Source organism: Heteronotia binoei, chromosome 8 (assembly GCF_032191835.1).
Source record: "Heteronotia binoei isolate CCM8104 ecotype False Entrance Well chromosome 8, APGP_CSIRO_Hbin_v1, whole genome shotgun sequence".
Lineage (NCBI taxonomy): Eukaryota > Metazoa > Chordata > Lepidosauria > Squamata > Gekkonidae > Heteronotia > Heteronotia binoei.
In genome coordinates, this window is record NC_083230.1 from 133,421,229 (window position 1) to 133,433,974 (window position 12,746).

The window sequence follows — 12,746 nt, forward strand, 5'->3', positions numbered from 1 at the left end:
TTTTATGTAATACTTTCGTTTCTTATCTAACTTGTAACTGTGTGTTTTAATTTGTTTTTATATCCCATTTAACTGATGGACCACTTTTCAAATTCTGAGCAGTGTGTATAATGATGCGTGCTTGGTCGTAGGCAGTAAGAAATAAATGGATAAAGTGACTGACAGGTTCTGGCTTTGTTCAAGGTGCTCCGTCCGTACAGCAACATCTCCAACCTCAAAGTCTGGGACTACTACACACAGGAGACCCTGTCCGAGGGCCCCTCCTATGACTGGGAGCTGGTGCAGGGCCAGGCGGAGCCCAGCGAGGAGGCCGGACAGCAGGACACCAGCGCCCCACAGAGCAAGCGCAAGATCATTTGGCCCTGCTATGACAACTGCAGCCGCTTGGAGCCTGATGCCATCTCCCGGCTGCTGGAGGTTGGTGGTCTGGCCCACGGGAGGAGGAGGAGAGGGCTCAGAGCTTGCCTTAGCCTCCCAGGGACGGTGTGACCAGCAGCTCTGGCCCCCTCGTGCTAGGAGTTCCACAACAATTTTGGATTGAGTGGGTGGTTTTTTAGCAAGAAGCAGAGGGCTACATTGAACCAGTCTGGCAGGAAGAGGCCACCCCATGCCGGCTTTTAGGGGTGCCATGACTGTTGGCCCTCACTCTTTTTCCTTGGGCACCTGCTTACCAACAGTGCTGGTCTTTAGTTGACGGCTCTCCCAGGATGTAACAAAATTGGTAGATGGCCCTCTAGCTCTGCCACTGGTCTGTCTCAGGATCTCTGGGTGGACCTCTTTTGGACCATTGGCCAAATGATGGGAACTCCCCCCCCCCCCCCAAGAAAAAAGCAAAACAGAAATGATGTGAAAAAACGTAAATGCATATATATTTTTTCTTCTCATACCTAAACCTATTTTGCTGCTTTTAACAACATAAAATGTATCATTTATAACATAGTACATAAAATTGTATTAATAGGACATATTTGTGAAATTTAGAAGTGAAAGAGCAAATACAGCCAATGACAACTCTAGAGAGATGCCGAGTACTGCAGCCTCTGATACCTTCGCATTTTTCACTCATTATATAACTGTCCGTTTAGAGAGGGCTCAGCTCTCAGTGTGACTTTTGAAGGGTTTTCCTCGCAGACTTTGGTGTAGTTTCTGCCCTGCTGCCTTCTGATCCCGCCCCCTTCAGCACATTAGGGCAGCTGCTCCTTTTATCCAGTCTCTCTCAGCATTTTGAGGGAGGGGTGAAAAGGTCCTCCCCACCCCCCGGTCAGGTCAGAAGGGCAGCCAAAGGCGGGCAGCCCCTGAGAAGCAGCGAGAGGCCCACGTGGTCCCCTCCGGAAGACGATGCATCCTTTTGGGTGCAGAAATGCACCTTGGGTATCAGCTGTTTGGGACTGCAGCATGCCTGCCCTGTCTTTAAAAGCATTTTGCTCCTTCTGAAAGAAAGTATTTCATAAGAGGGTTTTTTTGTACTCCCCCAAATTCCCGAGTTTTCATGTCAGTGAAAAAAAAATCTTGAGGAGAACCTTTCCCCCCAAAATGTTTTTTTTTTCTCCCCTGGGCCTGCACATCTTTATGTAGAACCCAAAAGTACAGCCCAGTAAGGTGATATCCTCTGCGCTCCAGTTTGAGTTATACACTACGCCAGGGGTGGCCAACAGTAGCTCTCCAGATGTTTTTTGCCTACACCTCCCATCAGCCCCAGCCATTGGCCATGCTCGCTGGGGCTGATGAGAGTTGTAGGCAAAAAATATCTGGAGAGCTACCGTTGGCCACCCCTGCGAAATGCGAGTGCTTCTCTGCTGCACCAGTGAATACTTGGCTGTTATGGGAGGAAAGAGAGCTGTTGCCAGTTCCTGGCGCAGCACAAAGGGGCTGCTGAGTGTTGAGTTGACTTTCCAAGAGACGTGGCCTCCATCCCCTGGAGAACTTGACCCCCCTGCCTCCGACAGCCAGACTCATTCATGCAGCAGAAGCAACAGAGAGCTGCAAAGATGCTGGCTGATTCTTGTTGACGTCCGAGTGCTGTGTTGGTTACTGAGAGCTGCTCTGACGGCATTGTCCCCGCTTTGCAGGAGCTCCAGAATCTGGAAATGGAGCTGGGGCAGGTTCCAGAACGCTGGAAAGAGACGTGGGACAAAGTGAAGGCCTTTCAGCGGTCAGAGGCCCAGGCAGACTCTAGCAGCAACAGCAGCAGCAGAGTAAGGAGGAGCCCCAGGGCGGGGGCTGGCTAGGGGATGCCCTCCCCACAGGCATGGCATCCATTCCCTGCTCTCCATTCCCTCCCAGGCAGCAGCTGGCTCCCTACTGATGGCCTCTAGTCTGCCCCATCAGCGGCGCTCCCTGGGCGTCTACCTGCAAGAGAGCGGCGTCAGCTCTACCATCAACCTCAGCCTGGACAGTGACACCAGCAGCACGTCCACCCCCTCCAGTAGCAAGCAGGGGGGCCGCAGAAGCACCAGCACCCTCTACAGCCAGTTCCAGACGGCAGAAAGCGAGAACCGGTGTGGGCAAAGCACCCCTCGGCGGGAAACTTGGCGGGGCTTATCGTGCCAAGACGAGGGGACCGTTTGTCAGGGACATGCTGCCTTGCCGTGGTCTCTCCACCCTCACTCCCCTCCTTGTCTTCTGCAGGTCATACGAAGGATCGCTTTACAAGAAAGGCGCCTTCATGAAGCCTTGGAAGCCACGGTGGTTTGTGCTGGATAAAACGAAGCACCAGGTAGTAGGAGAGCTGGCCAAGGGGGGGACCTGCCCTGGTGGGGGTACTAGGAGAGGGAGGGGTGTCTCACAGCCCCTCTCTTGCAGCTGCGGTACTACGACAGCCGCCTGGACACAGAGTGCAAAGGGGTCATTGATCTGGCGGAGGTGGAGTCCATCACTCCAGGGACTCCCACCATGGGAGCTCCAAAAATGGTGGATGAAAAGGCCTTCTTCGATGTAAGTTTACTTTGGGGGTGTTGGGGGGATGGCCAGCTCTTTGTGGAGATGGGATGGGGAAGCTATAAGAGGAATCCTGCTGGGTCAGGCCAATGAGCCACCTAGTTCAGCATCCACAAGGCTCATAGCAACTGGCTTTTGTGTCCTCCTTCTCCGAACATTCAGCTGCCGAGGGAGGTGGTGGGCTCCCCTCCCTGGCAGTCTTGAAGCACTGGCTGGACGATCCCTCGTCAAGGGGGATGTTCTAGGCTGATCCTGCATTGAGCAGGGGTTGGACGAGATGGCCTCTGTGGTTCTGAATGGATGGACAGGCTGTTGATAGGTGCCATTCAGCTGGCAGGACTTTTGACAGATATTTGCTTCATCGGCTTGCCTGATCGTCTTGTAGAAGTGAGCCGAGGGGTAGCGCCACATCCTGTAGCTGGGAGCTCCACGGCTTACTTCTGGTTTGAGTGTTTCACGGTCCACGTTGGTTTTCTGACTTTTGATGAGTGACGGCACCCGTGGGTTTGGGTTTGGTCCTTGAAACTATTTTTTCCTTTGTATTTTCAGTAAGGATACAGAAGGGGAAAAGGGAATGTGGAAAAGGGCAGAACAATATGTGGGCAGTTTTACTAAAATGAATACAGAAGATATTTCTTATTTTACTAAAATGAATACAGAAGATATTTTGTACAAATATGTAATAGTTTGGCAAGTATGTGACATGACATTAGGTATGGCATCTGTGTGTTTGGACACGTCACCCTTTATCTCACCTGAGAGCCGTTTATTCACAAGTGAAGTAGCCCCAGTTCTAACGGAGACCTCTCAGGGACCACACTGTTCTTTTCCTCCCATCGTGAGAACTGCTCCCTTTGCTGCTGCTCTTCTCCAGCCGTTTTACCACTTTCTCATCCATGGAAGGACTCATTCTTATCCCACAACTGCTAAGTTTGCTTAGGAACTTCTAAAGAAGAACTTTGGGAGTCTGTCTGAATGACTTCATGTATGTCTTTAATTAATGCAGAATGTGGAGAGATCATGAAGCTAGCCAGCCAACCAGAAGCAGGGCTTTTCCAGTGGTGGCACCTCACTGGTGGAATGCCCTCCCCCTTGAGGCTTGCCTGGCGCACCTACCTTGCTGTTCTGTAGGCCAACCATTCCTTGGTGTCCAGGCAGGCTCTTAAAGGAGGAAAGGTTTCCTCTTTTGAGCTCTTTTCCTCCCCGCTTCAGGCCTGCTGAAGGTGATGCCCTGACCTGGTTTACATAGCTGTTTTGTTCACCATCCTTGTAATGGCTTTCTTCCTTCTCTGCAGCTGAAGACGACAAAGCGTGTTTACAATTTCTGTGCCCAGGATGTGCAGCTGGCCCAGCAGTGGATAGACCGCATCCAGAGCTGCTTGTCTGATGCCTAAGCTTGTCCTGTGGTTGCCCGTCTGGGCCTCAGCAAGTGACAGGGTCCGGGCAGGGTTCATGGAGGGTCGGTCGTGTAGGAAGGAGATGCCCCTCTCTACGGCCTCAGGCCCCAGGGTCAGTCTGTTACACCAGGGTCAGAAGAGGCTTGGGGGAGCAACACAGCAGGAAGTGTGAGCAGAGGAGTCTCCGCCCCCTTCCCCCCTGCTGCCCTAGAGATTTCAGCTTCCACACTTCTGAGGGGGGGCATAGTGAGGAGACCCTTCTCTTGTCTCCTGGGGCTGGCTGGCTTGTTCGCTGCTCTGGCAGGGAAGGAGGGGCCAGGTGTGCTGCTGAGGAGAGAAGTGGCCTGAAGGCAGCCTGAACAGTGTTAGAGCCCTTGGGCCTTGTCTGCAGCAGTGTCAGGGCTGGGGCCCGCAGCTCCTGGTATTGGATCTCGGAAGCATAAGTGGTGTGGTCTGCTACGGGCTGCTTGAAGATGGATCTGGGGCAGGGGTGGGGATTGCCAGTCTTGGGTTGGCCAGCCCGAGGAGGAGGATGCCACTTCTTTTAAGCCAACACACTGGAGCTTCTAGCGGGATCGCCGCAGACCGATGTCGGTCTCTCTGATGCCCCGCTGGCTGCTTAATGCAGCTGGACACCCCTTTCTCCCTCGTTCTCCCTGTATCATATTCTGTGCCCATCCTCAAGTGAATCATGTTGCTGCCTCTCCTCATGGGCTGGGGAGCTCCCGGCCTCGGCCTGGCTTGGCAGGCGGGACGATCTTCCCTTTCAAAGGAATGCTTTATTTGAAGCCTCAAGGCCTTGTACAGACTCTCTCCTGCCTAGTGCCCCACCTCCCCCTTGCCCTACTTTTTAAATTTGTACAATAAAGGCTGAGGTAAGGTAGTGCAGGCTGTTGTGAAACACAGGACTTTGTACCTTACCTGAGCGGTTGTAGATTATTGAAGTTTCTGTACATTGTGTCAAACCTACAGAGTCCTTGTATTGTATTGTGCCTAGAGGAAAAATATATGAAGAGGAAAAAGTTAATTGAATTTAATAAAAAAATAAATAAATACCATTTCTCTGGTCAAGTGTGGCTCTTTTCATCATCTTTTTAAAAAAAAGTTTACTGATATTTATTAAATCAAGTACGGAAATCTTAACATACACAATAACTTAACACATAGTCATTCAGTTAATAGACTGAAGAAAAATAACAGGTTTGTTCAAAAACACATCATTATCTTAATTTTAACTGTAGTGATTTTAACTACTCGCAGATTGATTGGGTCAATATGTGTTCAGGTTGAGAGAAAGAGATTGAGTTTCTAGATGCTCTCAATGACTGTGCTGTGGAGCAGATGGTCACAGAACCTACCAGGGGTGGGGCGATCCTGGATTTGGTCCTAAGTAATGCCCAAGACTTGGTGAGAGATGTAAAAGTGATCGCACCGCTTGGGAGCAGTGACCATAACGTTATTGATTTCACCATTTGTATAAATAGGGAGTTGCCTCAAAAGACCGGAACAACCACGTTTAACTTTAAAAGGGGTAAATTCTCTGAGATGAGGAGGCATGTGAAGAGAAAACTGAAAGCAAAGGTAAATACAGTCCAAACCCTTGGGGAAGCTTGGAGGCTATTTAAAACTACAATCCTAGAAGCTCAGATAAAATATATACCACAAGTTAGGAAAGGCACAAACAGGCATAGGAAAAGGCCTGCCTGGTTAACAAACAAAGTAATGGAAGCTGTAAAAGGTAAGAAGGACTCCTTTAAGCAGTGGAAAGCTAGTCCAAGTGAGATTAATAAAAAGGAATACAGGCTGTGGCAAATCAAATGCAAGACTTGATCAGGCAGACAAAAAGGGACTATGAGGAGTGTGGAGAAACGCCATTTTAGTCGGTGGTGGTGCTTCATTTGGCAGGGGTCAGTAAATCCCTCAGCAGGCTTTGTAGCCTTCCCCTCACTCCCCCCCTCCCTTCCAGAGCCAAACCAACAACGCTAGGGGGAAAATCTCCTAGAGAGGCAGGAAGTGCTTTTGTTCTTTGCATGTGTGTTAGCAGGAAGAGAAGGGCAGTTGGAAGCCAGCGCTCGAGCGAGCATGTGGTGAGCAATGGAGGCTCCTGCCTGGGAGGCCCCCAGGCAGGCAGACTAAGTAAGTAATTCACAAGACAGGGCAAGTTTAGATCAGGGCCAGTAGGACGCGTTTATAACACATTTTGTTTCTCAGGCTGTTTGCTGTGCGTGTGCTGTGCTGTGCTAACCTTTTAAACGCAACTGTTTTTGTTTTGTTTTTCTTTTCCTATCTTTTTCTCTTTTTAAATAAATATATTTTTACTGTTTAAATGCTGGCAGTCAATCTCTGTACCACCTAGATCCCCAGACCGCTTTGGACCACGCTGTGTTGAGAAGGGGGCCCCGGGGAAGGGGGAAGGCATGCAGTTGGATAAGGTGCCAATCCTCCAGGGGTGCCCCAAAGAAGCGCTGAGGTCTCTGTGAAACCCAAGTGCAGGGTGGCAGAGGACCTTGAGGCCTGGCCTCACAGCTGGAGAGGGGGATTGGGAGTCCTGTTCCTCTCAATCTGAACCCCGGGACTGAGCAGGTGGTGGCAGCGCGCCCAAGGGGCAGGAGGAGAAATAGCTCCCTCCAGGAGTTGGCGACTCCATAGGGAGCTGACGGGACCGGGTCTTAAGGCAGAATCGGGCCGGTTCCGCCACACTTGGTGGCAGCGGTGGGATGAGAACAAACAGAGAACTTCATTGGCCAGGCATTTTTGGTTTTTGATATGTGCAAGCACCCAGAGGAAGCAACAGCGGTTTTGTTTTATTTTCGGGTCAACTGGAATAGGGAAAGTTCAGTTTAGTTAGGATGGAGCGTGCTAAGAGGCTGGAAATCCTGGAGATGACAAAGCCACAGCTCCAGGAAGAGTGTGCAAAGCACAAGCTGGAGTGTGACAACATGACTGTAGCAGATATGACAGACCTCCTGTTGGAGTATCATAAGCATGCAGGGGCACCTGCAAAAGTGCCCCCTACCCAGTCAGAAGCAGTTTTGCGGCTACAGATGGAACTGGAGAGAATGCGTATCGAGGCGGACCGAGACCGCAGACGGGAGGAAAGAGAGAAAGCTGAGATCCTCAGACAGGAGGAACGAGAGAGAGAGGAACGACAAGCTGAGAGGGAGCTGAGACGAGCTGAGATCCACAGACAGGAGGAAAGAGAGAAAGCTGAGATCTGCAGACGGGAGCAGGAGGAGCAACGTCGCCATGAGCTTGAGGTGCTACGTCTGGAAGCTGAACTAAGCAAAGAGATCCAAGTCACCCCCAAGGACTTTGCAGTGTACCAAGAGGGAGAAGACCCCTCCATATACCTCTCCAACTTTGAGAGGGCAGCCAAACAGTGGGGGATTGCAGAGGAGGGCTATATGTCTTACCTCTGTAGCAACCTGACTGGAGAGCTTTCAGCCATCTATTACAGCATGCCTATGGAAGATGGGGGGATAACTTTTGCAGGCTATAAAGCCACTGTATTTAAAAGGTTTAAACTGGGGCCAGACCACTCCCGAAAGCAGTTCAGGGGTTTGGCTCCACAAGAAGGTAAATCCTATTCTGAATGTGGGGTAATGAAGAAACAAACAGTTCCAGTGTTATTGGGCCGGGATTTGTTGGTTGGCCAGTACTCTATCAATGCTGTAACCCGCAGCCAAACCCTCAGGGGGAAGTGGGAGGAGGAAGGCAATGTTAGGGAAGCCACCTCACCACCAACCAGGGAGGGGGAAATAGCCCAGGTTACTGAGGACGAAGAGAGGGCAGTCACCCAGGAGGGGGAGGACCAGCCTATCTCAAGCCCTGGAGTAGGGTGTTCCCAAGGGGAAGAGGGATGTAGCTTTCCCCAAGTGCAGCAAGAGGCTGTCGATGTTCCTAGCAAGGAAAGGAACCTGTCTAGCATAAAGGATGTGCATGCTGAAGAGACCAAGGTGGAGAGGGGAGATTTCACAGGAGGTTCTGAGAGCAGCAAGGCTAATGTGGGCTCAGAGGAGCACATAGCTGAAGGCTTGGGGGGACGGGAGCGGTTCCAGAAGGGGGTCCGGAGCGGCCTTAGGTTGGAACCGGTTCACCAAGTAGCTGTGGATCAGGAAGTGGGATCGTCCGAGACGCTCTCAAAACAGGTCGTCTTGAAGCAGGGCAGACAGGAATCCTGGGAAGCTGTGGGACCTTCCAGGCAGGAAGGGGATCAGTTGGGTAGTGCTGAAAAACCAACCGAGGGGACTGAGAACCCAAGCCAAACCCTCAGGGGAAGGTGGGGGGAGGAAGGCAACTTTAGGGAAGCCGCCTCACCACCAACCAGGGAGGGGGAGGACCAGCCTGTCTCAAGCCCTGCAGGAGGGTGTGCCCAATGGGAAGAGGGGTGCCAATTTCCGCAAGGGCAGCAGGATGCTGTGGAGCCTTCCAGGCAGGAAGGAGCTCAGTTGGCTGACACTGAAAAACCAACTGAGGGGGCGGAGAACCCAGATCAAACGTTGGCTGGGTGTTCTGGAAACAGCGGGACTAGGGGTGGCTTGAAGGAACAGATGATAGGAAGTCTGGGGGAGCCAGAAATGTTCCTGTCTGAGGTTCAAAGTGACCCGAGGCTGGATCCACTGTGTGAGGTGGCAAGGGACCAGAAAGTGGAGTTCTCAGAAGCTGAGACAGGGGATAGGGTGATGGTTTTCCTGCCCCTTCATACTGGTGAACGGAAAGTGGAATGGGAGGGACCCCATGTGATTGTGGATGACCTAGACGAGGCTACTTATGTGGTGGCTATGGAGAAGACGGGAAAGGCAGTTAAAGTGGTGCAGGTGAATATACCACAGCCATTCTCTGCGAGGTCCATGGTGTTGCATATAGGTAGGAAGGAAGGAGACAAAAAGAAGCTGGGACAGCAATTGTTTGGAGCCCCAGAGGTGGTTTTCTGGGAGGTCAGAGTGGACAGAGGGAATATTCCACCAATGAGGGATAAAGAAGAAGCAACTGTGTGGGAACTGGGCAGTTTCCAACCCCATATGTGGGGCCAGGAATTTCCTCCTTTGATGGACCACTCACCCCAGCAACAGCAGCAACGAAGGAAGAGCACCAAACTCCAGAGGTGGTCCTGGGAGATGGAGGAGTACATCTTAAAGACTGGGCATTCCTTCTGCATGCAGCAATGCAACGTTTTGTCCAGAAAGGACATGAACACCTAGGTTGTGGGACTTTGTGTATTATTGGAGAAATACCTGAATGTTTGTGTAATATTTTGGTTGATGGGTTTCTCCTTGGTTGGTTGGATTCTGCTACGGGGTCACCTCTGTAGGAGGCAACCCCTCCGGCTCAGAATTTAAGGAGGGGGACGTGTGGAGAAACGCCATTTTAGTCGGTGGTGGTGCTTCATTTGGCAGGGGTCAGTAAATCCCTCAGCAGGCTTTGTAGCCTTCCCCTCACTCCCCCCCTCCCTTCCAGAGCCAAACCAACAACGCTAGGGGGAAAATCTCCTAGAGAGGCAGGAAGTGCTTTTGTTCTTTGCATGTGTGTTAGCAGGAAGAGAAGGGCAGTTGGAAGCCAGCGCTCGAGCGAGCATGTGGTGAGCAATGGAGGCTCCTGCCCGGGAGGCCCCCAGGCAGGCAGACTAAGTAAGTAATTCACAAGACAGGGCAAGTTTAGATCAGGGCCAGCAGGACGCGTTTATAACACATTTTGTTTGTCAGGCTGTTTGCTGTGCGTGTGCTGTGCTGTGCTAACCTTTTAAACGCAACTGTTTTTGTTTTGTTTTTCTTTTCCTATCTTTTTCTCTTTTTAAATAAATATATTTTTACTGTTTAAATGCTGGCAGTCAATCTCTGTACCACCTAGATCCCCAGACCGCTTTGGACCACGCTGTGTTGAGAAGGGGGCCCCGGGGAAGGGGGAAGGCATGCAGTTGGATAAGATGCCAATCCTCCAGGGGTGCCCCAAAGAAGCGCTGAGGTCTCTGTGAAACCCAAGTGCAGGGTGGCAGAGGACCTTGAGGCCTGGCCTCACAGCTGGAGAGGGGGATTGGGAGTCCTGTTCCTCTCAATCTGAACCCCGGGACTGAGCAGGTGGTGGCAGCGCGCCCAAGGGGCAGGAGGAGAAATAGCTCCCTCCAGGAGTTGGCGACTCCATAGGGAGCTGACGGGACCGGGTCTGAAGGCAGAATCGGGCCGGTTCCGCCACAAGGACCATATTGCAAAAAACATAAAGACCAGGGTTAGGGTTAAGGTTAGGGTTAGGGTTAGGACACGAGGGTTAGGACACGAGGGTTAGGACACGAGGGTTAGGATTAGGGTTAGGGATTAGGGTTGGGGTTGGGTTTAGGGTTAGGGGTTAGGGTCAGGTTCAGGGGTTAGGGTTAGGGTTTAGGGTTAGGGGTTAGGTTAGGGTTAGATTTAGGGATATGGGTTAGGGTTAGGGGTTTGGTTTAGGGTTACGGTTAGGGTTTAGGGTTAGGGTTAGGGTAGGGGTTAGGGTTAGGGTTAGGATACGGTTAGGGTTAGGACACGGTTAGGGTTTGGGGTTAGGTTAGGGTTAGGTTAGGGGTTAGGTGTTAGGGTTAGGGTTAGGGGTTAGGGTCAGGAGTTAAGGGTTAGGGGGTAGGGTTAGGGGTTAGGGTTAGGGTTAGGATTTAGCGTTAGGATTTAGGGTTAGGGTTAGGGTTTGGGGTTAGGGTGAGGGTCAGGGGTTAGGGTTTAGGGGTTAGGGGGTAGGGTTAGGGGTTAGGGTTAGGATTTAGCGTTAGGATTTAGGGTTAGGGTTTGGGGTTAGGGTTTGGGGCTAGGGTTAGGGGTTAGGGTTAGGATAGGGTTAGGGTTAGGACACGAGTTAGGGTTAGGGTTAGGGGTCAGGGTCAGGGTCAGGGTTAGGGTTATAGGGTTAGGGTTATAGGGTTAGGGTTATAGGGTTATAGGGTTAGGGTTATAGGGTTAGGGTTATAGGGTTAGGGTTAGGGTTATAGGGTTAGGGTTATAGGGTTAGGGTTATAGGGTTAGGGTTATAGGGTTAGGGTTAGGGTTAGGGTTAGGACACGAGTTAGGGTTAGGGGTTAGGGTTAGGGGTTGGGGTTGGGGTTAGGGGTTAGGGTTAGGGGTTAGGGTTTAGGGTTAGGGTTGGGGTTGGGGTTGGGGTTGGGGGTTAGGGGTTAGGGTTGGGGTTAGGGTTAGGGGTTGGGGTTAGGGGTTAGGGTTAGGGTTAGGGTTAGGACACGAGTTAGGGTTAGGGTTAGGGTTAGGGGTTAGTGTTAGGGTTAGGGGTTAGGGTTAGGGTTGGGGTTGGGGTTGGGGTTGGGGTTAGGGTTAGGGTTGGGGTTAGGGTTAGGGGTTAGGGTTAGGGTTTAGGGTTGGGGTTAGGGTTAGGGGTTGGGGTTGGGGTTGGGGTTAGGGTTGGGGTTAGGGTTAGGGGTTAGGGGTTAGGGTTAGGGGTTAGGGTTAGGAAAATAATGATTTTTTTTTTTTTTAGGAAAATAATGATTTTTATTTAAATTATCCTTTCCACATACAAACAAAGGGAAATTATTTCAAATACAGATATGTCTCTCATAATATGTCATTTACATTTTCTAAGTACCATAGAATACATCATATACTGATCCTGCGTACCCTAGGTTACAGAAATTAAAAGCTATACCGTTACATAATTACACCATAATATAACTTTTTGTACGAACGAAATTGTCAGATGTGGACTTCAACAACAGTGAAAAGTTTACTTTGTTTCAGGAAAGAAATTAATTTTTTATTAAACTTTATTAAAGTTTAAACAAATGTTTCTCAAGGAACGGGCGGATTGACCACCTCAAACCACTTCCACCTCTTCCACCATACAGATTCCTTAGTCTTTTGTTTCTCCCACATTTTGACTTGGGAAAGGGCTTGTGTGACTCTCATCACCGTGTTCTTTGTGGGAGTGCTCTTTTTGGATACCATTTCCTGTCGTCTATTTTGAAAAACAACGTAAAGAATAACTAAATTAACCAAACGGACCAACGACCACGGCACCTTACGCGGTACGTTCTGAGAGGATAAGATCGCCACCCCGTGACCCTTAACGGCCGGGGGCCATGGTTGACCCGGGTGACCGTACCCCTCCGGAGGTTCTAATCCCGAGACCATCACTTCCCAGGGTTGGTGCAACAAGTACGGCCAACGAAGAGTCCTGGCTACGGATGCGCGTTCTTTACGAACGGCTACGCATGCGGATACCGCGTGCTGTACGGTTTCTATGGTGGCCTCTCTTCTGTACTGGTCCGCGAACCTCCCCGGGTCTGACAAAAGAAAACTGATGCAATCTACCCTGGGGCAGGACTTCTGTTCCATCGGTAGTCCGAACCGTTGCCCCCCCACCCATAGTACCTGATGATAAGCCCGCCACCTCAAGTCCCGGTAGTAAAAGGGGATGGACGCA

The 12,746-nt window shown here is 50.9% G+C and overlaps 1 protein-coding gene across 1 annotated transcript in view; it reads left to right on the forward strand.

Moving 5' to 3' along the window:
* SBF1 (SET binding factor 1) overlaps nt 1-5,392 on the forward strand; it is an 84,148-nt gene extending 78,756 nt beyond the window's left edge. Inside the window, exons 38-43 of the mRNA XM_060244536.1 lie at nt 184-417; nt 2,070-2,195; nt 2,284-2,498; nt 2,629-2,716; nt 2,803-2,934; nt 4,233-5,392. Of these exons, the coding sequence (XP_060100519.1) occupies nt 184-417; nt 2,070-2,195; nt 2,284-2,498; nt 2,629-2,716; nt 2,803-2,934; nt 4,233-4,331 (894 nt within the window). The 3' untranslated portion in view covers nt 4,332-5,392. The remainder of the gene's footprint in view (nt 1-183; nt 418-2,069; nt 2,196-2,283; nt 2,499-2,628; nt 2,717-2,802; nt 2,935-4,232) is intronic.
* The last annotated feature ends 7,354 nt before the right edge of the window (nt 5,393-12,746 follow it).